This window comes from Hylobates moloch, unplaced genomic scaffold, assembly GCF_009828535.3.
Source record: "Hylobates moloch isolate HMO894 unplaced genomic scaffold, HMol_V3 SCAFFOLD_11, whole genome shotgun sequence".
Lineage (NCBI taxonomy): Eukaryota > Metazoa > Chordata > Mammalia > Primates > Hylobatidae > Hylobates > Hylobates moloch.
In genome coordinates, this window is record NW_026652286.1 from 102,610,207 (window position 1) to 102,633,628 (window position 23,422).

Below are 23,422 nucleotides of genomic sequence, written 5' to 3' on the forward strand. Positions count from 1 at the left end.
CTCCAGCCTGTCGACAGAGTGAGACTCCATCTCAAACAAACAAACAAAATAACTGATCAAACTACATTGATACATCATTACCCACCATCACAGTATAATGCAGAGTAATTTCACTGTCTTAAAAATCATCTGTGCTCTGCATATTCATCTCTCCCTCTCCTCTACCCCTGGCAACCGCTGATCTTTTTGTCTGCATAGTTTTGCCTTTTTCCAGAGTGTCACCTAGTTGGAATGACGTAGTATGCAGCCATTTCGGATTGGCTTCTTTCACGTAGTAACAGGCATTGAAGTTTCCTCCATGTCTTTCCATGGCTTGATAGCTCCTATTTCTTTTTAGTGCTGAATAATATTCCATTGTGTTGATATATCACAGTTTTATCTATTCGCTTACTGAAGGAGATCTTCATTGTTTCCAGGTTTTGGCAATTATGAATCAAGCCAATTGCCAAATTACCTTCCAAAGCAGCTATACCCATTTTGCACTCACACCAGCAATGAATGAGAATTCCTGTTGCTTCTCATGCTCACTAGCACTTGGTATTGTCAGTATTCTGAATTTTGGCCATTCCAATAGCTCCATAGGGGTATCTCGTATTGTTTTTTGTTTTTAATTTTTATTTTTTGTAGAGATGGAGTTTCGCTATGTTGCCCAGGCTGGTCCCCAACTCCTGGGCTCAAGCAATCCACCCACCCCACCCTCCCAAAGTGCTGGAATTACAGACATGAGCCACTGCACCTGGTCTCATATTGTTTTAATTTGCATTTCCCTGATGATGTAAGATGTAGAGCCTCTTTCACATGCTTATTTACCATCTTTATATATTTTTTACTGAAGTGTCTCTTAAGGACTTTGGCCCATTTTTTAGTTTTCATATTGTTGAGTTTTCATTGTTCTTTGTATATTTTAGATAACAGTCCTTTATCAGGTATGTCTTTTCCAAATATTTTCTCCCAGTCTGTGGCTTATCTTTTCATTCTCCAAACAGTCTCTCTCTCTCAGGGCAGAAGTTTTAAATTTTAATAAATTCCAGGCTACCAATTATTTCTTCGTGCCTTTGGTGTTACATCTAAAAAGTCATCACAAAACCCAAAGTCATCTAGGTTGTCTCCCGTGTTATCTTCTAGTTTTATAGTTTTGCATTTTACATTTAGGTCTATAATCCGTTTTGAGTTACTTTTTGTGAAGGGTGTAAGGTCTGTATCTAGATTCATTTTTTGCATGTGGATCCCCATATGTTCCAGCATCCTTTTTTTTTTTTTTTTTTTGAGACAGGGTCTCACTCTGTTACCAGGGCTGCAGTGCAGTGGTGCGATCTCAGCTCACTGCACCCTCCGCCTCCCAGGCTTAAGCAATCCTCCTGCCTCCACCTCCCAGGTAGCTGGGATTATAGGCATGCGCCACCACATGCAGCTAATTTTGAGGTGTTTTTTTGTTTGTTTTGTAGAGATGGGATTTTGCCATGTTGCCCAAGCTGATCTCAAACTCCTGGACTCAAGTAATCCACCCACCTTGACCTCCCAAAGTGCTGGGATTACAGGCATGAGCCACTATGCCTGGCCTCCAGCACCATTTCTTCTTCTTGAAAAGACTATCACTTCTACATTGCCTTTGCTCCTTTGTCAAAGATCTCTTGACTCTATTTATCTGGGTCTACTTCTGGGCTCTCTATACTGTTACATTGTTCTACTTGTCTTCCACCAGTACCACATTGTCTTGAATACTGTAGCTGTAGATTAAGTCTTCAAGTCTGGTACTGCCAGTCTTCCAATTTTGTTGTTCTCCTTTAATAATGTGTTGGCTATTCAGGGTCTTTTGCCTCTCCATATAAACTCTAGAGTCAGTCTGTTGATATCCACTAAGTAACCTTCTGGGATTTTGAATGAGATGACATTGAATCTGTAGATAAAATTGGGAAAACCTGACATCTTGACAATATTAAGTAATCTTATCCACGAATACTTTCATTTATTTAGTTCATTGATTTCTTTCATCAGATTTGTAGTTTTCACCATATAGATATTGTGCATATTTTGTTAGATGTGTACCTAAGTATTTCATTTTGGGGTGTGCTAATGTGAATGGTATTGTGTTTTTCATTTCAATTTCCACTTGTCCATTGCTGGTATATAGGAATGTGATTGGCTTTTTAAAATTAATGTTATACCCTGCAACCTTGCTATAATTGCTTATTAGTTCCAGGATTTTTTTTTATTCTTGGCTGGACATGGTGGCTCACACCTGTAATCCCAGCACTTTGGGAGGCCAAGGCAGGTGGATCATTGCAGGTCAGGAGTTCAAGACCAGCCTGGCTGACATGGTGAAACCCTGTCTCTACTAAAAATACAAAAATTAGCAGGGCATGGTGGCGGGTGCCTGTAATCCCAGCTACTCGGGAGGCTGAGGCAGGAGAATTACTAGAATCCAGGAGGCAGAGCTTTCTGTGAGCCGAGACTGCACCATTGCATTCCAGCCTAGGCGACAGAACAAGACTCTGTCTCAAAAAATTAAATTAACCTTACACCCTGCAGCCTTGCTATAATTCCTTATTAGTTCAGTATTTTTTTTATCTTTTGGATTTTTGTCATCTGTGAACAGAGACAGTTTTATTTTTTCTTGCCAATCTGTATGCCTATCTGTTTGTTTTTTTCCTGTCTCGTTGCATTAGCTAGGACTACCAGTACAATGGTCAAAAGCAGTGGTGAGAAGGAACATCCTTGCCTGGTTCCTGATATTAGCAGGAAAGCTTTGAGTTTCTCACCATTAAGTATGATGTTTGTTGTAGGGTTTTTGTGGATCTTCTTTATCAAGCAGAAAAAGTGCCCTTCTATTCCTAGTTTGAGAGTTTTTATTATAGGTAGGTTTCAGAGTTTTGTCAAATGTTTTTCTGTGTCCATTGATATGATCATGTGGTATTTCTTCTTAACCTGTTGATATGATATTTTACATTAAATTGTTCTCAAATGTTGAACCAGGCTTGCATATCTGGGATAAATCCCACATGGTTGTGGTGTATAATTGTTTTTATACATTATTGAGGACTTTTGCATCAATGTTCTTGAGCTATATAGGTCTGTACTTTTTCTTGTAATGTTTTTGTCTGACAATCTCTTTTAACTGGTGCATTTGAACATTGATGTTCAAAGTGATTATTGATATATTTGGATTAATACTGACTATATTTGGATTAATATTGACTATATTTGTTCCTTTTTTCCATGTGTTCCCTCATTCTTTGCTCCTATATTTGTCTTCTACTCCTTTTCTGCCTTTTGTGTTTTCGAGATGGGGTCTCACTCTGTCACCCAGGCTGGAGTGCAGTGGCACGATATAGCTCACTGCAGTCTCAAACTCTGGGGCTCAAGTCATCTTCTTGCCTCAGCCTCCTAAGTAGCAAGGATTATAGGCACATGTCACCACGCCCTGCTAATATATATTTTTATTTTCTTTAAAGACAGTCTCACTATGTTGCCTGGGCTGGTGTTGTACTCCTGGCTCTAAGTGATCCTCCCACCTCAACCTTCCAAAGTGCTAGGATTACAGGTACGAGGCACCACACCCGGACTCTTTTGTGGTTCTAATTGAACATTTTATATGATTCTATTTTCTCATTTTCCTTACTTTCTTAGAATATCAGCAATACTTTTTTTTTTTTTTTAACTTTGTAGTGGTTGCTCTAGAGTTTGCAATATACATTTGCAATTAATCCAAGTACATTTTCACATAACACTATCCCACTTCATTGATAGTGTGCATATCTTTTTTTTTTTTTTTTTTTGAGATGGAGTTTTGCTCTTGTTGCCCAGGCTGGAGTGCCATGGCGTGATCTCGGCTCACCACAACCTCTGCCTCCCGGGTTCAAGAGATTCTCCTGCCTCAGCCTCCCGAGTAGCTGGGGTTACAGGCATGCACCACCACGCCCGGCTAATTTTGTATTTTTAGAGACGGGTTTCTCCATGTTTGTCAGGCTGGTCTCGAACTCCCGACCTCAGGTGATCTGCCCGCCTTGGCCTCCCAAAGTGCTGGGATTACAGGTGTGAGCCACCGCACCCGGCCATAGTGTGCATATCTTATAACAAAATAATCCTAATTCCTCCCTCCCATCCCTTATATCATTGCCGTCATTCGTTTCACTTACATATGAACATATATACAGATATATTAGTATATATCATTGCTATTATTTTGAACAAACTGTCATGTTTTAGATCAATGAAGAGGCGAGGCACAATGGCTCATGCCTGTAATCCCAGCACTTTGAGAGGCTGAGATGGGTGGATCGCTTGAGCCCAATAATTCGAGACCAGCCTTGGCAATATGGCGAAACCCCATCTCTACTTAAATAAATACAAAAAATGAGCCAGGTGTGGTGGCATGTGCCTGTAGTCCCAGCTACTCAGGAGACTGAGGTGGGAGACTCGCTTGAGCCAGGGGGATTGAGGCTGCCATGAGCTCTGATTGCACCACTGCACTCCAGCCTGGGCGACAGAGTGAAACCCTGTCTCAAAAAAGTAAAAAGAAAAATAAATCAATGAAGAATAAGAAAAAGCAAGACTTTTCTTTTACCTTCAGTTATTAAAGGTAATAATGATGTTCTTTCTTTATGTAGATCTGAGGTTCTGACTTTTATCATTTTTCTTCTCTCTGAAAAACGTATCTTAACATTCTTTCCAAGGCAGGTCTACTGGCAACAAATCCCCTTCACTTTTGGGGGATATTTCCATGAGCTACAGCTTTCTAGGTTAGACACTGCTTTTGTCTCTCAACACCTTAAACATTTCATTCCACTCTCTCCTTGTGTGCACAGTTTCTGAAGAAAAGTCATTTTTTGTTCGTTTTTTGGTTTTGAAGGATTTTTTGTCCTGTGTGTCCTCTGAGCTTCCTGGATCTGTGGTTTCATGTTCCATATTGATTTGGGAAAATAATCAATCATTATTGCTTCAGATATTTCTTCTGTTCCTTTCTCTGTCTTTTTTCTAGTATTCCCATGAGGCATAGTTATACCTTTTTTTCATCATCTCACAGTTTTTGGATATTGTTTGTCTTTCAGTTATAGAGGTTTCTATTGAGATATCCTCAAGCTCAGCAATTCTTTCCTAAGATGTGTCTAGTCTACCATTTAGCCTCTCAGAGCTACTCTTCATGTGGTTTTTTTTTTTTGAGGTGGAGTCTTGCTCTGTGACCCAGGCTGGAGTGCAGAGGCGCAATCTCGGCTCTCTGCAACCTCCACCTCCTGGGTTCAAGCGATTCTCCCAATTCAGCCTCCTGAGTAGTTGGGATTACAGGCACCCACCACCACGCCTGGCAATTTTTGTATTTTTACTAGAAGCAGGGTTACACCATGTTGGCCAGGCTGGTCTTGAACTCCTCACCTCAAATGATCCAGCCACTTCAGCCTCCCAAAGTGCTGGGTTTACAGGCATGAGCTGCCGTGCCCAGCCTACTCTTCATTTTTTATCTCTAGCATTTTAGCTCATTCTTAGGGTTTCCATCTCTCTCCTTACATTGTTTGTTATTGCTTGTTGTCTACTTTCTCTAGTAGAGCCCTTTTCATATTAATCACAGTTGTTTTAAATTCCCAGTCTGCGAATTCCAGCGTCTCAGCCATATCTAATTCTGGGTCTGATGTTTGCTCTCTTTCTTCAAACTTGTGTCTTTTGCCTCTTAGTATGCCTTGTAATGTTTTTCTTGATAGTTGGTCATGATGTGCCAGGTAAAGAGAATTTCTGCAAGTAGGCCTTTAGCAATGTGGTGGAAAGGTGTTGGGGTTGGGGAAGCATTCTGTATTCCTAAAGGAGGCCTCAGTCTTCTGGTGAGCCTGTGCCTCTGGACTGTGAACTTCACGAGTGCTACGCGGTTATCCCCTCTTAGATGAGGGACGATGGCTAGAATGGGCTGGGGCTGGCTATTTGCCTTCCTCCAGGTGACTGAGGTTCTGCTACAACTTCAGCAGGTTAGGTGCTTGTTATAATAGAAAGATCAGAAAGCTCTGGAGTATTTCAAAATGGTTCCTTCTCCCCTTCCTCTGCTGGAAGCATGAGGGGATTTTTCTCTAAATTTCACTGTGAGAACCTAGTCAAGCTCCTGGGGATAAAACTCACAAAAGTGTGGGTCTCCCTTGACCCCCCCCTCCAGTGACTGAGTTCCCTGGAGTTTTTAACCTCTCAGATTTCTCCACACTGAGCCTGCAGCAATTCATCAAATATAGTTCAAGTTTTCCTATCCTGGTGCTAGTTCTCACAGAGGTTATTGCTCGTGGATTTTTTTCTCACGGGTTTCTGTTCTATAAGCTATGATTCTCTGTATTTGCCTGTTTGTCTTTCCAATTTTGGGGACAGCAGTTTGTCCTGTGAGCTCAACTTTCCGACGGATCTAAGGAGAGACGTTGATCTTTCCATTTGCTCAGCTTCTTACTTATTGCTAGGATGGAGAGACAACTTCCAAGCTTCCTGCAAGCCACGCTGGAAACCAAAAGTTGCAATTCTTAAAAGAAAAAAAATAGCTCTTGTAGCTTCACACATACAAACAAACATGTTTATTAAAAAATATATTTATTAATTTTTACACCTGCTGCATAGCACAAGACTATTAACACTATAACTCACTGAATGTACAATAAATGTTCACATTTAAATAACAGGATAGGGTCAACATTTTCAACCAGTGGGTCAGCTTTAGCATCTCATGAAGTGCTTTTTAGACCTAGATATCTTAAGAGTTTTTTTGAAAGGATGCTTCCAAATCAGAAAACAAGAAGATCAAAACAATAGGTTTTTCCAGAATAACAGGAATTTTACATGATGAAATGTCTATTTCTGTTGGTACAAATCAACAATAAAAACAAAATCTACATCCAACCTACTCCAAAATACTCACACTGCACTGAATGAAGTCTACAGTGTCAATGTGTCTTGAGAGAGGCCACAGTATCCACACTGGCTACACACATGTTTTCCAAATTAAGTTTTCTGATGGCTCATCATCTGCCATCTCTTCAAATCCAGGTCCTTTAAAAAATCTATGACCTTGGAATGAATGTGCAGAACACCTGATTTGAAAGCCATGTGACTTGGCTCGACTGCCATCCGCATCTCTGGCTGATAATATACAAATTAGTTTTAGAGTCTTTATTTCACTTAAGGACCAAAGAAGAAGAAGAAGAAGAAGAAGAAGAAGAAAACTTAGAAGGGAAAGCAACGAAGAGGTCCTTCCACAACATTTTCCTCTGTGTATTTTAAAACTTAAAACAACTGCCATAAAATGAACATTCCATTCAGTGATTCTTTTCAGTTTTCCAGTAAGTTATTCCTGAGGGGAGGGGAGATACCTTACGGCTCAAATGAAAAAGAATGTAACAGGGCCAAATTTAAGTTATAAAAGCTAAAACTGAACCTTTAGAAAATTCTACTAGTCTTCCCCTAGAAAGTCTTTCTAGACCAGACACGAGGATATTCGTAATCATTACACTGTGGGACTTAGGGAACCCGAGCCTGTATTTTGTAAGGCAGGGTCAATATTTTCTGTTGAATACCTTTGTCACAAAGAGAGTCCATTTTCAGTTTCCATATATTTATGAAGTAACTCTCTCAAGTTCTCTTAGTACTCAAACATTGGGGAACAACTACATGAATGCAGTCTCAGAAATAAAGTGCAAAATCTACGTATCAATAAAGTTCTTTTAACAGAATTGTTCACTTTTCACAAAAGTGTCTTTATCATAAAGAAGCTACTCTACTTAATTTATAGAACCAGTTTTTACCCAGAAATGTAAATTAGTTAACTTCATTTGAAATGAAGTAAGGTCTTTCTGTTCTGGAGTAATAAATTCTACTATGCAATAATTATTCTGAAAATGTGTTAGCATGTCACAAAAAGTTAAAATATATACTGATTTTTTAATGCCCAACTAATAGTATATTCATAAAGACTAGATTTCTTCCAGATCCCTTATAAATATCTTAATTATTATAAATGGCCCCCACCTTTTAATTTTTTCCCTAAGTGTGAAGTTGATCATCTTATTAAAAGGTCTAGATGAGTCACAACATGTTTAAAGTTAAAAATGTTAAGAAATAAGAAATGCCACCTTCCCATCCAACTTTAAAGAATGTTCATTTTAAGACAGTATTAAAAGTAATAAAATACACTGAACATGTCAGCAAGAGTTAAATGTACACTTGGTAAGAACAAGGAATATATCCTTTACCAATGAATGATAAATGGATCCTGCAAGGCAGAACAAAATTTCAATACTTTCTCTCTCTCTCTCTAATAGTTTTGGTAATTTTTCTGGGTACCAATATCTCCTTCTTACCACCACAACAACCAGAGAATGGGAGGAAAAGCTTTAATGTAGGGGTTTAGATTCTGCTGACATCAAGCAGCCTTTTCTCTTTCAGGTAGTCAGTCCACCTTTGTGAAATAATGAGGAACTATCAGAACAAGAGCTTCTGACCTAATCCACTGAGGACCAGCATCTGTGGAAAACACTACCAACAGCCCAACAATAGTTTTCTAAAACAGGGAAGTTAAAAAAAATCAGCAAGAAAAATTTAGATGACAGTTTTTGCTTCAGAACATCACTGTCAAACTTTTGTTTCATCATTTTAATTTTGTTATTCAGCAGGCTCCCTTTGTTAAATTACTGAAAACTATAACGAGATAAAGCAGTTCAGACCTAATACACACCCACAAAATGCCCCTTCTCCTTCAGTGCCATGGCTTGGAATAAGAAGTCCAGTAACCATGGACTTGGCACATCCTGTCTCCACCTTTGGTATGAACACAATACGCCACTTAATATTTCCACAAAGGAAAAGTAAGGCTCGTCAGTATGTTAAAAGACCAACTCAAGAGCAAGGCAAATTCTCGCCATCTCAAAATCTACTTTCCCCTGAAAGATCTCTGTTCCATGGCAAAAACTGAGGGTTTGAAGAGTCAGTTTGATAAAGATGACCTTGGCAAAATAAACCCCAGTGTATGGATGAGAGACAAAACTGTGGTTTCCAAACTCTTGAGTGAATAATAAATCTTACAAAAGAGCTCTAAGTGTCAGAGCTTTCAGACTTATGAGAACAGACATGAGGTGGGTGCTGGATTTGAGCTCCAGGGTGGAAGTCATGGTTTGGTGATGTGCACTTCGCTGCTTCCGTTCCCATTGGTGGTGGTGGTGATGATGTACTGTGTGGTCTGCTGTTGGCTGGTGGTCTGGGGGTCCAAGGAGTCACTGTGTGCAGATGGCTGGACCTGGACTCCACCAGAGAGGGCAGAATTTTGCTTTTCTTCCAATTCTGGTTGACTTTCTGATAACACATAATGACTCTAGAGGAAGAAGAAAAGGATCTTTAAAAACTGGGGCCTTAAAGGGAGGGTGAAGCTACTGGGGAAGGAGAGAGATGCAAAGAAATGTCACAAGGGACCCAAAATAGGCATCTATGAGAGATGCTTTGCCTAGGTCCTTTAGAGAGGGTAGATCAGTCACAATAATTGACCACAAAGGTAAGCTCCTTAAAGGAGCACCTTAGCAGTTTCACCAAATGATAGAATGAACAACTTCAGGTACAGTAATTTGCACCATGGTGGTAACATACATGGCAAAGAAAATGTGGTGTTGTTAGGCCGGGCATGGTGGCTCACGCTTGTAATCCCAGCACTTTGGGAGGCCGAGGCGGGTGGATCACAAGGTCAGAAGATCGAGACCACGGTGAAACCCCGTCTCTACTAAAAATACAAAAAATTAGCCGGGCGTGGTGGCGGGCGCCTGTAGTCCCAGCTACTCGGAGAGGCTGAGGCAGGAGAATGGCATGAACCCGGGAGGCGGAGCTTGCAGTGAGCCGAGATCGCGCCACTGCACTCCAGCCTGGGCGACAGAGCAAGACTCCGTCTCAAAAAAAAAAAGAAAATGTGGTGTTGTAATGCTCCTAATAATTTACAAATTCAGAAAAGATAGTTAACTGTCCATTCGATCTTAAGATTAATACAGAATGGATCCAAGAAGAGATATTTAAAGTCCCCTTGAAGAGGCAGAATGACCCTGAAGACAGGTAGTCAAGTCAACGGTTCTCAGACTTCAGAATTTCAAAAGACCAGCAAAATTAAAAAAAATAATAAATGGAGGCCAGGCATGGTGGCTCACGCCTGTAATCCCAGCACTTTGGGAGGCCAAGGTGGGCGGGTCACCTGAGGTCAGGAGTTCGAGACCAGCCTGACCAACATGAAGAAACCCTGTCTCTACTAAACATACAAAAAAATTAGCCGGGTGTGGTGGTGCATGCCTGTAATCCAGCTACTTGGGAGGCTGAGACAGGAGAATTGCTTGAACCTGGGAGGCAGAGGTTGTGGTGAGCTGAGATCATGCCATTGCACTCAAGCCTGGGCAACAAGAGCAAAACTCTGTCTCAAAATAATAATAATAATAATAATAATAAAAAATGGTTCCCAAATTTTATTTTGTCAAGTAAGGTCATTTAAAATATGCTACCATCAAATAGACGTTTTAACACTCAAGAGCACAGGAACAACAGGATCTCAGAATGAAATCCCTTACACTGAATAAATTTAGCTTTATGAAAACTTACATACTGTCTTTGTTTTCTTATTTTTCCCCTCATCATGAAAACGTCTTCATAGACCTGTAGCTGGCTATTCTGTTACATTAACATTTTTAAAGAAATGCGTCTGTCAGTCAGAAGGAGGGTTGGTCAGCTACAGAACAGAGGAAAAGAGACGTCGCAGAGAGACTGTCAGGCAGCAGCCTGTCTGCACTGCCCAGAAAAGAGCCATCGCCAAATACCCATTTGATCCACTAGGGCCAGATGTTCTGAGTTCACCCCCACCAGGCAACGTTCTGATTATGATTGGTTTTTGCATGTGGAGAGGGGGCTGTTTCTCGACCTAGGGTCCATTGACTCCTAGGGGGTCCATAGGTCGGCTGCAAAAAATGCATGAACCCCCAAGAATGTACATTCAATTAGTGTGCACATACACTGTGGCAAGGGGAGAGAAACAACCTTGGCTAAAACCATTCTCAAATGAGTTCCAGGCCAGAAAAAGGTCAAGGTCAATGGGTCCTACAGGGAACAAAAAATGTCCTGATCATGCCAACATGGTTATCCCATTTTACAGTCGTTACTGTTTTCACTGACAATTAATAGTGTTACTCTGCATTTACATATCTCTCCTAAGTCTAGTTAATGTGACCTTGTGTGCTGAGAAGCAGGGGAGCTCTCAGTATACTTAAAAAAAAAAAAAAAAAAAAAAAAAGAAAAAAAAATCAGGTTTTTGAGGCCACAAGACTAGCTAGCTACCCTCCGAAGCCTCTTAAGAAAATCTTCCCTTGGTAATATCTCAATATTCCTAGCCGTTGAAGAGCATTTTTCCTTTTTTTCTTCTAGCTTTATTAAGATATAATTAAACAAATCAACCTGATTAACATATCCATCAGCTCATGCACTTACCATTTTATTTTGTGGCAAAAACATTATCTATAATATTTAACAGTTTTCAAGTATACGATACACTATGAACACAGCCAGCATGCTGTACACAAGATCTCCAGAACTTATCCACCCAGGAGTATTTTTCTTTTTTTTCTTTTCTGAGACAGAGTCTCACTCTGTTGCCCAGGCCGGAGTGCAGTGGCATGATCTCGGCTCACTGCAACCTCCGCCTCCCAGGTTCAAGCAATTCTCATGCTTCAGCCTTCTGAGTAGCTGGGATTATAGGAGTGCACCACCACACCCAGCTAATTTTTGTATTTTTAATAGAGGCAGGGTTTTGCCATGTTGGCCAAGTTGGTCTTGAACTCCTGACCTCAAGTGATCTGCCTGCCTTGGCCTCCCAAAGTGTTGGGATTATAGGCGAGAGCCACTGAGCCCAGCCAGGAGTATTTTTCTAAATTCACATGTATGTACTTTGTCTTCTAATAACTTAAGAGGCAGGCCAGAACAAACCAGTGAAGATAAAAACAGAAGAAGGAGATACAATCGACATTGTACCTGCCCAACTTAGATCATTTATGGCAAGGTTTTTCACTTTCGGGGTGGTGAAATGTTTAATACAGCTCCATAATTGATTCATTATATTATTCTCTCCCAACCCAGTTGAGGGCCAATTGTCTTGAGGACTCAATCTTTCTAAGAAGCATATAAAAACGCTCATAAGGGCCAGGCGTGGTGGCTCACGACTATAATCCCAGCACTTTGGGAGGCTGAGGTGGGCGGATCATGAGGTCAGGAGATCAAGATCATCCTGGCCAACATGCTGAAACCCCACCTCTACTAAAAATACAAAAATTAGTTGGGTGTGGTGGTGCGTGCCTGTTAATCCCAGCTACTCGGGAGGCTGAGGCAGGAGAATCACTTGAACCCAGGAGACGGAGGTTGCAGGTGAGCCGAGATTGCACCACTGCACTCCAGCCTGGCGACACAGCAAGACTCTGTCTCAAAAAAAAAAAAGGCTCAAAGGGATGGAGCTAGGACCATTACAGTTATTAACTGAACAGATATTTATTGAGCATTTGCTATATCCTAGCCTCCTGGACAGGGCACTGAGGATAAAGTGATAAAGCCCAAGACCTAGCTTTCAAAGAATTCATCATCTACTGTGAGAAAACAGAGGAAGCCAATCATTAAGAGATAAGTGGTGATAAGAGGTACTATACAGCACTACAGGTTGGACAGGAAAAACCCAACCGAGTAGCGTAGCTTACCGAAGTAACCGCCTTCACCTGGCCAGTAGTAACAGGCGTTGCCACACCACTGTCTGTAATCACAAACTGACCCGGGGGAAGCGTCATCATTTGAATCTCAGATGCTAAAAAACAGGAAATATTCATAGTTCACTGGTCTCAGATTTTAACACAAGTCTTAGAAACAAAAACATAACCAGTAGCCACAGTCCCCACCGATCTGCTTGCCATGAGAGTCTGACAATGATGTGAAAGCATCTCTGCTACGAACTGAGAAGAGGCTGGTACGCAGCTACCCAGTGTCAGAGACAATCAGTGCATTCCCCTTCAAATGTGGCTTCTCAATATCCACAAAGACAAATACTCAACAATTTTTAAAACCTTGAAATAAGTCACAAAGAGTTACCTTTTAAATCAATACTTTTATCTTTTATATTCAGATTTGAATCTGTGACACAAATGTATCCACACTTGGCTATTATAATTTAATCCAACTTGAATTTTATTTCACCACCAGTGTTATTAGAGCAAATTAAAAATAAAACCCACCCTAGCATCTTGTTGATAGTCTCTAAATAATATTTCTACTAAAAGGAACGAGAGTTTCTCGGGAAAATGGCTGATTCCAGACCTGGGCAGAAAGCTTGTGAGACAGCTGTGGGGCACTGTGTCTTCCCAGCACACAAGATGTGATGAAAGGCTATCGGATCATGTGAGAATAATGCAGGAGCCAGTTAGAAGAGGCTCCTACAAGCCAGAGAGGGGATCACTCGAGCATCGGTAAGGATCACACCTGCAACCGGCTGAAACACACCAGGCGTTGAAATCCATGGGTACAACCACACTAAGACGTGCACACACACCCCTATCACCTTGGATAGCATAAGGAATCAATTCATTTTGTGAAAACTGGTAAACAAAGGAAATGAATCAGGTATTTAAAGTGTTTATCCTGCCTTTCTTGTACAAACTGTACCTAAGAGTAACTTGGTAGTTAAGGTAAAATTTTTTTCTTTATAAAAGTTTTCTAGCTAATTAATGAATAAGGCGCTAGAATCATAGCCAGACACATGGATTCATGCCTGTAATCCCAGCACTTTGGGAGGCCAAGGCAGGCGGATCACTTGAGGTCAGGAGTTCGAGACCAGCCTGGCCAACATGGTGAAACCCCATCCCTACTAAAAATACAAAAATTAGCCAGGCATGGTGGCAGGTGCCTATAGTCCCAGCTACTCAGGAGGCTTAGGCAGGAGAATCACTTGAACCTGGGAGGCAGAGTTGCCGTGAACTATGATCGCACTACTGCACTCTCGGCCTGAGTGACAAAGTGAGACTCCATCTCAAAAAAAAAAAGAAAAAAAAAAAGAATATCACAACTTTGCAAGCCCTAATGAAATAATGGAGCTAAACAATAAACATCGATGGCTCCTAACATCACAAAAAGAGAGACACCTGAACACTATGTGCTCTTGCTAGAAGTACACACACCAGCTGTGAAGCATCAGGAGGAAAAAAACAAACTGCACCTGAGTGAGCCTGTAGCTCGAACTGCCAGTCTACAGGAAATGAAAGGAACAGAAGAGCACATATTCACTGCATGGTAACATGGGAATCCCACCAGCAAAATCCAGAATGTGGAAAACAGCACAAGTGACCTGGTTTCCTCAACACAGAAATTATAACTTAAAAGAGTGAACACATATATCAAAAGAAACTCAAAAGTCATCATCAATTGCAATGTATAGCCCTTATTTGGAACCCACTATGAGCAAACCAACTTTTTTTGTTTGAGATGGAGTCTCGCTCTGATGCCCAGGCTGGAGTGCAGTGCCGCGATCTCGGCTCACCACAACCTTCGCCCCCTGGGTTCAAGCGATTCTCCTGCCTCAGCCTTCTGAGTAACTGGGACTACAGGTGCGTGCTACCATGCCTGGCTAATTTTTGTATTTTCAGTACAGGCGGGGTTTCACTATGTTGGCCAGGCTGGTCTCGACCTCCTGACCTCGTGATCCACCTGCCTCGGCCTCCCAAAGTGCTGGGATTACAGACGTGAGCCACTGTGCCCGGCCAAGCAAACCAACTATTTTTTAAAAAATTTCTGAGACAATCATAGAAATATAAACACCCTGACTGGGTATTTTAAATATATTTGTGGGTATTAAAGAATTACTGTTGGCTGAGCACAGGGGCTCAGGCCTGTCATCCTAGCACTTTGGGAGGCCAAGATGGGAAGATCACTTGAGCCCAGAAGTTTCAAAACCAGCCTGGGCAACACAGCAAGATCTCATCTCTACAAAAAATTCAAAGGAAAAAAAAATTAGCCAAACATGGTGGTATGTGCCTGTACTCCTAGCTACTGGGAGGCTGAGGCAGGAGGACGGCTTGAGCCCAGGAGTTGGAGGCTGCAGTGAGCTATGATCACACCACTGTACTCCAGACTGGGTGACAGATGAGACCCTCTCTCTTAAAAAATAAATACAGAAAAAATTACTGTCATTTCTTTTTAGGTGTGATAATGTTGTATGGAGTTGTGTTTTTAAAAAACAGTTTTTTTCAGCTGAGCATGGTGGTTTATGCCTGTAATACCAGCACTTTGGGAGCCCAAGGAGGGAGGATCACTTGAGCCCAGGAGTTTGAGATCAACTTAGCCAACATAGTGAGATCTTAGCTCTAAAAAAAATTTCAACACGGTGAAACCCCGTCTCTACTAAAAAAAAATACAAAAAATTAGCTGGGTGAGGTGGCGGGCGCCTGTAGTCCCAGCTACGCAGGAGGCTGAGGCAGGAGAATGGCGTGAACCCCGGGGGGGCAGAGCCTGCAGTGAGCCAAGATCACGCCACTGCACTCCAGCCTGGGTGAAAGAGCGAGACTCCGTCTCAAAAAAAAAAAAAAAAAAAAAATTCAAAAATTAGACTACATGTGGTGGCTCACATCTGTAAACCCAGCACTTGGGGAAGCCAAAGTGGGTAGGTCACTTGAGTCCAGGTCAAGGCGGCAGTGAGCCATGATCATGCCACTGCATTCTCCAGCCTGGATGACAGAGCAAAACCCTGTCTCAAATAGTCTTTTTCTTTTAGAGATATGTACCAAAATATTTATGGATGAGGTGATATGATGGATCATTATCCAGCTGGAGGATAGGAGATCATGATGGGAGCATATATGAGACAAGGTTGGGTGTAAGTTGGCAACTGCTGAGGCTGGACAATGGGTACAGGATGGTTCGTTACACTCCTCTCTCTACTTTTGTATATTTTTACATTTTTCCCTAATAAATTTCAGTCCCAGAATCTTTTCTACAGGTTAGAATGCTAGTTTATCCTATCATTACCATGAATATCTTCATCACTCCACTTTTTTATTTTTTTTGAGATGGAGTCTCGCTCTGTCACCCAGGCTGGAGTGCAGTGGCGTGATCTTTCTGCCTCAGCCTCCTGAGTAGCTGAGATTACAGGCGTCCGCCACCACACCTGGCTAATTTTTTTTTTGTATTTTTAATAGAGATGGGGTTTCACCATGTTGGCCAGGCTGGTCTCAAACTCCTGACCTCAAGTGATCCACCCACCTCGGCCTCCCAAAGTGCTAGGATTGCAGGCATGAGCCACCACGCCCGGCCCACTTCACTTTCTTTCACAGGAATTACACTGAGTACAGAGGTCAGTCTATTCACCAGATTCTAGTGGTAAGAGAGTCCTTCCCTGACTGGAAACTAGACCCAGCCCTCATTGTGACATCCAATGTTTAAGAGTATAGATTGTGACTGGGCACAGTGGCTCACGCCTGTAATTCCAGCACTTTGGGAGGCTGAAGTGGCTGGATCACCTGAGGTCTGGAGTTCGAGACCAGCCTGGCAAACATGGTGAAACCCCGTCTCTACTAAAAATACAAAACTTAGCTGGGCGTGGTGGTGGGCACCTGTAATCCCAGCTACTCGAGAGGCTGAGGCAGGAGAATTGCTGGAACCCGGGAGGCGGAGGTTGCAGTGAGCCAAGATTGCACCACTGCACTCCAGCCTGGGCGACAGAGTGAGACCCCATTTCAAAAAAAAAAAAATGATATTGATTGTAAAAATAACTAGATGGTAGAGTTTGAGCCTGACTCCATAGCAAATCTATGTAACATAGCCAAGGATCAATCATGACAAAGATGGGCCCCCAAAAATAAATCAACAGTAGAAGAAAGATCAATACTGACCCTTTCCCTTCTCAGCACGTCTTCCTCCTAGTTTCTACTACTGAGGTCTGTTAACGTCTACTCCTATTCCTTCCACACCTTCCATGACAAAGGTCTCATACTTCCTGGCCTGCACCCAAAGCTGTTTCCCCACCAAGGGGTTTACCTATTCTGACCTCTGTCAGCCAGCCTGCTACTGTTTCCATAGCATGAATCTCAGTGTTTTGGAATCAACTACTCTTCTTTCTCTCTCCTTTACTAGATGATCGTTAGCAGCACAGTGCGGTGGTTTAGAGTGTACACTCTGAGGCCAAACTGCCTGGGTTCCAATCCTCTGTTTACTAGCTCTTGGAAAAGTGAGTGTGTGGAAACTGCCTTATCTGTAAAATGCAAATAACAACTGTACTTATCTCATAGGTTGTTGTGAATACTGACTATGATATATAAGGTTCGGAATCATTCCTGGCAATATAGTAAGAGCTTAAGGAAAGTTGGTTAACGTTATTATTGTGTGGTGTTACTGATACTAATGAGAGTATTAATCTTGGTATAGCCAGGGTCTAGTACAGTGATTGATATACAGGCATTCTACAAATATTGGTGGAAGGGATGACTCAACATAGCCTGTATCCATCTATCTTACTGTTTAATTACATAGCTACGTTTCCTCCAGCAACATACCTGACGTTTCGAAAATGTCCTATCAGGGTAGCTCTGTGAAATCAGAATGCTGCACCTTGAGTTTTGCCATGAAACTCATTGAAGTACATAGAGGGTGTAAAAAATGGCCAAGAGATACTTTAAAAATCTATCATAAGCTGAAGAAATTATGACACATGGCTGGAGATCCCCCACCCCTGACTGACACGGCATCGTCCCTTCTTACTTACAATAGCCACGGAAGGAATTCCAAGCACTGGGCAGGTACGTGTGCTGCACAGAGGAATTCTGCTGCTGCTGCTGCTGCTGCTGCAGAGCCTGCCCCTGTGTGGAAGAACTGCCCTGGATGTGGGAGGGGCTGAGCCCCTGCTGAGGCTGCGGGGCTGAGGGACTCAACGGCTGCCCAGGTACCTGGGGAGAAAGAGAAAGCAATGGCAGGGAATTACGAGCTTCTAATACAGTGAAGACTCACAAATAACCGAAGGAAGTCAATCAGACTCATATGAATTATAATACTGAAACTATCATTGCTATTTTTCTTTCTTTTGAGACGGAGTTTCACTCTTGTTGCCCAGGCTGGAGTGCAACGGCACAATCTCGGCTCACCACAACCTCCGCCTCCCGAGTTCAAGTGATTCTCCTGCCTCAGCCTCCCGAGTAGCTGGGATTACAGACATGCGCCACCACGCCCAGCTAATTTTGTATTTTTAGTAGAGACGGGGTTTCTCCATGTTGGTCAGGCTGGTCTCGGACTCCTGACCTCAGGTGATCTGCCCACCTCGGCCTCCCAAAGTGCTGGGATTACAGGCATGAGCCACCACACCCGGCCTATCATTTCTGTTATTAAAAGTAATATTTTAAGTAAGAATAAAATCAATGAAAACCAAGCATAACTATGAAATTCTAATTTGCTTCCAAAGGATTCTCTACCAGAGTATGCAAAAAAATGAATTTCAATCAACTGTTGGAAAGATAAATGAAAGAAAATATAATTACCTATATTCTATAAAGTTAAAAATAATGGGAGGTGAAGTAACTTGCCTGTGTCACAAAGCTAATCTGGAACACAAAATGAAACAGAACCCACAGTTCATCATTTCCATTCACCAGCGCTGGCGAATCCCACCTGGCTGGTGGAGTTCAGCGCAGGTGGGTGAAGAGGCCCACTCCTGATAACAGGATGAGGCCAGTGCTCTCCAGCCTGCCACAGTGCAATCCCGCTCCAAACTACCCTCCCAACTTCCTTTCCAAACATCATTTCCTGTTAGTAATCTACACAGAATAACCCCGTTTTCTGTAAATGTACATTTTCCATCGCAGCATGAGCTTCTTCAGATCAGGCTGCCTTCCCCCACGACTATGTCAGAACTGTACCCTTCCTTCAAGACCTCAAAGACCACTTCTTCTAAAAAATGCCCTGGATTCCCTCCTAAACCTAATCTCTCCCTCTCTGAACTCCGAGAACTTATCTATGTATCTCAATTCCAGACTCAAGCATACAAACACAGTAACATACAACATACCATAATACTCCACAAAGCCACTGTTCCAAACCACAGAAGCCACTTAGCCATTGCATTTAGAATGGAAAGCAAAGACCACTGTTGTTTCTAGGATGTCATACCACAGGACTCTATGAGGGCAGAAGCAGCTGATAGCTTAAGGTGTGTCTACAATACCAATATAAAAATTGAAGGCAAAGGTAAGATCCTTTAATAAAAATCCAAAAATAACAGTAGCTGAGGAGACTAGGTCTGAAGAGACTGTCCTCCCTCTCATTAACTCTGAGAGTCCCTGAGGCCATGCTAACACCTCCAGATTGTCTGTGGAGCAGGGTACCTGGGTGGAGGACGGGGCCGAGGCGGTAGGCTCGCTGACCTGGATGTGCTGCACCTGGATGGCGTGCTGGGGGTAGGGCTGAGGATCGTGGAGCTGGCCAACATCCACAGTGGACTGCTGTGACTGGTGAGGGGAAGTGGCCTGGAAGGAGAAAAAACAGGCCCAGAAACCAGACATATATTGATTGAGGTTAAGGGAAATCCTTCCAGAGAACAGGTTCAGTTAAAAACAATATCCTGGTTGGGTACAGTGGCTCATGCCTAGAATCCTAGCACTTTGGGAGGCCAAAGCGGGTGGATCGCTCAAGCCCAGGAATTTGAGATCAGCCTGGGCAACGTGGCAAAACCCTGTCTCTACAAAAAATACAAAAATTAGTCAGGCGGCCGGGTGCAGTGGCTCACCCCTGTAATCTCAGCACTTTGGGAGGCTGAGGTGAGGGGATCACGAGGTCAGGAGATTGAGACCACAGTGAAACCCCGTCTCTACTAAAAATACAAAAAATTAGCCGGGCGTGGTGGCGGGCGCCTGTAGTCCCAGCTACTCGGAGAGGCTGAGGCAGGAGAATGGCGTGAACCCGGGAGGCAGAGCTTGCAGTGAGCCGAGATTGCGCCACTGCACTCCAGCCTGGGAGACAGAGCAAGACTCCGTCTCAAAAAAAAAAAAAGAAAAAAAAATTAGCCAGGCATGGTGGCATGCCTGTAATCCCAGCTACTGATGAGACTGAGGTGGGAGGAATATCTGAGCCTGGGAGGCGGAGGTTGCAGTGAGCCATGATTGTGCCACTGCACTCTAGCCTGGGTGACAAGAGTGAGACCCTGTCTCAAAAAAACAAAACAAAACAAAAAAGCAAAAACAATATCCCAGTATATGCCAACAGAAATAGAAGAAAGGAAGGGATTTCAGCTCCAATGCTGCACTCGCAGATAGCCCACACCTAGACCAAGCCAGACAACAGGATAGAAAAAGATCATTTAAAGACATATGCTTCTAACACATAAGCCACTATTAGATCCTGGAAGAGAAGGAGAGAGAGGGAAGATAGTTCCTGACAATAAGCTGAAAAAGAAGTTGTCAGGAATCAAAAATTTCAGTTACATTTAATGATCTATGCTTTATCAATTAAAAGAGATCAAAGAAGAGAATTTGCTTTTAGTTTGTCACCATTAACCCACTACAACACTGGTTCTTAACCTTTTATGAATCCTTTGAAAAAGTAGCTGAAGTACAGGCCCTTTTTCTAGAACAATGTACCTATACATCATAGTTTACAGGCAACTTCAGGGACTCATATAGGTTCCTCCAAAGCCTGAAGTTAAAAACCCTCCATAAGAAAAACAAGACAAAGAACAGTCAACGACAGTGGCAACTTCCAATTTCCTGTCCCCATGTTAGCTTTAAATTTTCAGAAACCAAATGATTTCAAAGCAACAAGTTTGTTCATTTGTGCCTTGGGGACACTTCTCCTCAGCATAATTAAATGAAACAATAGTTCTGGGAGAATCACTTTCATTTACTTCCTCAGTCAGTAAGAATGAGTTATTCATTATCTGATAGAAGGAACACAGTTATACCTCTATACTACAAAGGCACTGACTGATATGCAAAGATTGAATCAATTTTTTTTTTTTTTTTGGGACGGAGTCTCGTTCTGTCACCCAGGCTGGAGTGCAATGGTGTGATCTCGGCTCACTGCAACCTCCACCTCCCAGGTTCAAGCAATTCTCCTGCCCCAGCCTCCTGAGTAGCTGGGATTACAGGCATCCGCCACCATGCCCAGCTAATTTTTGTATTTTTAGTAGAGATGGGATTTTGCCACGTTGGCCAGGCTGGTCTCTAACTCCTGACCTCAAGTGATCTGCCCGCCTCGGCCTCCCAAAAGTGCTGGGATTACAGGCGTGAGCCACTGTGCCCAGCCATCAATATCATGCTTTACAACCTTTAATATAAGACATTTGATATACAGGTTGTGATTTATCAAACTGGCTCATTACGAAGCAGCCAACCAGGATGGTTAAAGATAAGGATTCAGAAGAAGGTCAGAAACAGGTGCTGTGGCTACTGTCCTGCCACAGCACAGGAGGCTTGTATATGCCGGAACCTAAAATTTCCTGACTACTATAGATAGAAATCCCTTACACTGCTAAGGCCAGAGGCCTCATCAGCCTGAAAGGGGAAGGGGCATTTGTAAAATGCCCAAGGCTCAGAACTTCCACACAGAAGGACATGACATAGATCCCAGCCCCAGCTCTGAGAATGAGGTGCTAGTGGAAACATAAGGCAAAGTGAAACTGAGGCAGGCACTACCGGGGCCACTTGCACCACTTGAAGCTGTATGTGCTGAGGCTGCTGGAGGCCAGACGCCGACTGCGACACAGGGATGTACTGAATTCTCTGGTAATCCCCTTGTGGCGTTCGGTAGTCTGTCGTTAAGGTCTGGGACAGTTCTGTCATTGCTTGGGTGAGCAGGTCCGTTGTCACCACAGTCTCTCCAGTGGCGCTGTCTGTAGTCAAAACTGCTGGGGTGGCACTGATCACAGCTGTCGTCAGTGGTGTGTGTATGGTGTTGGAGAGCTGGGCGAACTCTGGATGCTTCTTTCGAATGTGCTGGACCATCTTGGTCTGAAAGAGCAAGGCAAAAAACAAGAATAATTACTAGAATTTGTGATTTTCCATTTTTCTCATATGTAAATCCTCCAAAGATTCCTGAAGTCTTTTATGTCTTAAAAAAAGAAAAATCAGAGCAACACTGACTCTGTGCCTGTACTTCCTGGGGTAACATAATGCTGTGAAAGCAGGGAAGAGGGTGGGGAAGAAGTAGAACCTCACTTGACTTCACACCACCAGCAAGGTCTCAATATCCCCCCCAACTAGTACCTGCAGTGATCAATCACAATCCCCCAGCCAAAATGACCTGCTTTGTAAAGCCACCACTTCACTTTCTACGTGGTGCTCCCATAAGCCTGAACTCACCAACTACGAGCACAGAACCTTCAAACGTGAGGCCCTCCCTCCGCAGGCCAAGGGAAAAGGGAAAGAGCCAGCTGCTCGGGTTGCTGTACGGCACTAATTCTGGGGGAGGTCCACAGTACTCTCTTTCCATTCTCTGCTGTGGTCCCTGTTTACAGTGACTAGGATGACATCTCTCTCAGTCCCCCGTCAACTCAGAAGGAGCCATCCAGGCCATGTGGATGAGAAACCATCTTTCCTCAAGAGACTCCCCACATGGCGGTTTTAACCTCAGCTTTAGTCAGAAACTCCCCGTACCTTGCTGCTGTACTGCTTGGAGCAGTGGGGACAGCAGACGGGAGGGGTGGCGATGGTGCCCGTCAGCTGGGTGTGTGTGCTCAGCATGGGGTCCGGCTCTCCAGGGCCAGCGGGCCGGAGCTTCCGAATGCTCGGTGGGAGCTCTGCTCCCGGGTGGTTCTTCAGAATGTGGGCTTTGCGCTTGCTGGCACTCTTATAAACCTGCAAATGGAAGCGCTTTGCCATGAAAGCAGTATACAGTTCCACCTTCTTGCTGAAAGCAAACTCACAATTTCATTATAAGAAAATGAGGAGAAGTATTCACATAGCCCCAAATAAAATATATTAATATGTATATTAACAGATCTATTGAAGGACAACAAGGATATACTACAAATTAGAATAAGAACATAATGTAGATATGATAGGTTTCTTTCTTTAATCTATAAATCTAAGGTAATAACTGTGAAAATACCCTTTATCCTAAAGTTTAAAATTTGGATATGATACACAGACAGAGGAAGATAATTGTTTTTAAGGCCCATCCACCTCATATGAGAGCTGCCTGTGAAAGCTCTCATATGATGCACGCAGCTGAAGACCAGGAGCCAGAGAATCTTCCAAATGGCAACGTCAATAGCAACTGCTATCTATAGTGGGGAATCTATGTTAAAAAATGTTTCTCACTTTTAAGCTGATATAGCTACATTATATAAGGAAAGGATGGCCGGGTGTGGTGGCTCATGCCTATAATCCCAGCACTTTGGGAGGCCGAGGCGGGCGGATCACCTGAGGGCAGATCATCCCGGCCAACATGGTGA

General features: G+C 42.9%; 1 protein-coding gene across 2 annotated transcripts in view; it reads right to left on the bottom strand.

Moving 5' to 3' along the window:
• Positions 1–6,506: 6,506 nt before the first annotated feature.
• PRDM10 (PR/SET domain 10) overlaps positions 6,507–23,422 on the bottom strand; it is a 66,171-nt gene continuing 49,255 nt past the window's right edge. The window contains exons 15-20 of one of the 2 annotated variants that reach the window (XM_032167889.1): positions 22,623–22,823; positions 21,663–21,977; positions 19,359–19,499; positions 17,750–17,930; positions 12,708–12,811; positions 6,507–9,319 (exon numbers count right to left, since the gene is read on the bottom strand). In XM_032167889.1, the coding sequence (XP_032023780.1) occupies positions 9,116–9,319; positions 12,708–12,811; positions 17,750–17,930; positions 19,359–19,499; positions 21,663–21,977; positions 22,623–22,823 (1,146 nt within the window). In that variant the 3' untranslated portion in view covers positions 6,507–9,115. The remainder of the gene's footprint in view (positions 9,320–12,707; positions 12,812–17,749; positions 17,931–19,358; positions 19,500–21,662; positions 21,978–22,622; positions 22,824–23,422) is intronic. The other variant, XM_032167891.2, reaches the window with a different exon arrangement.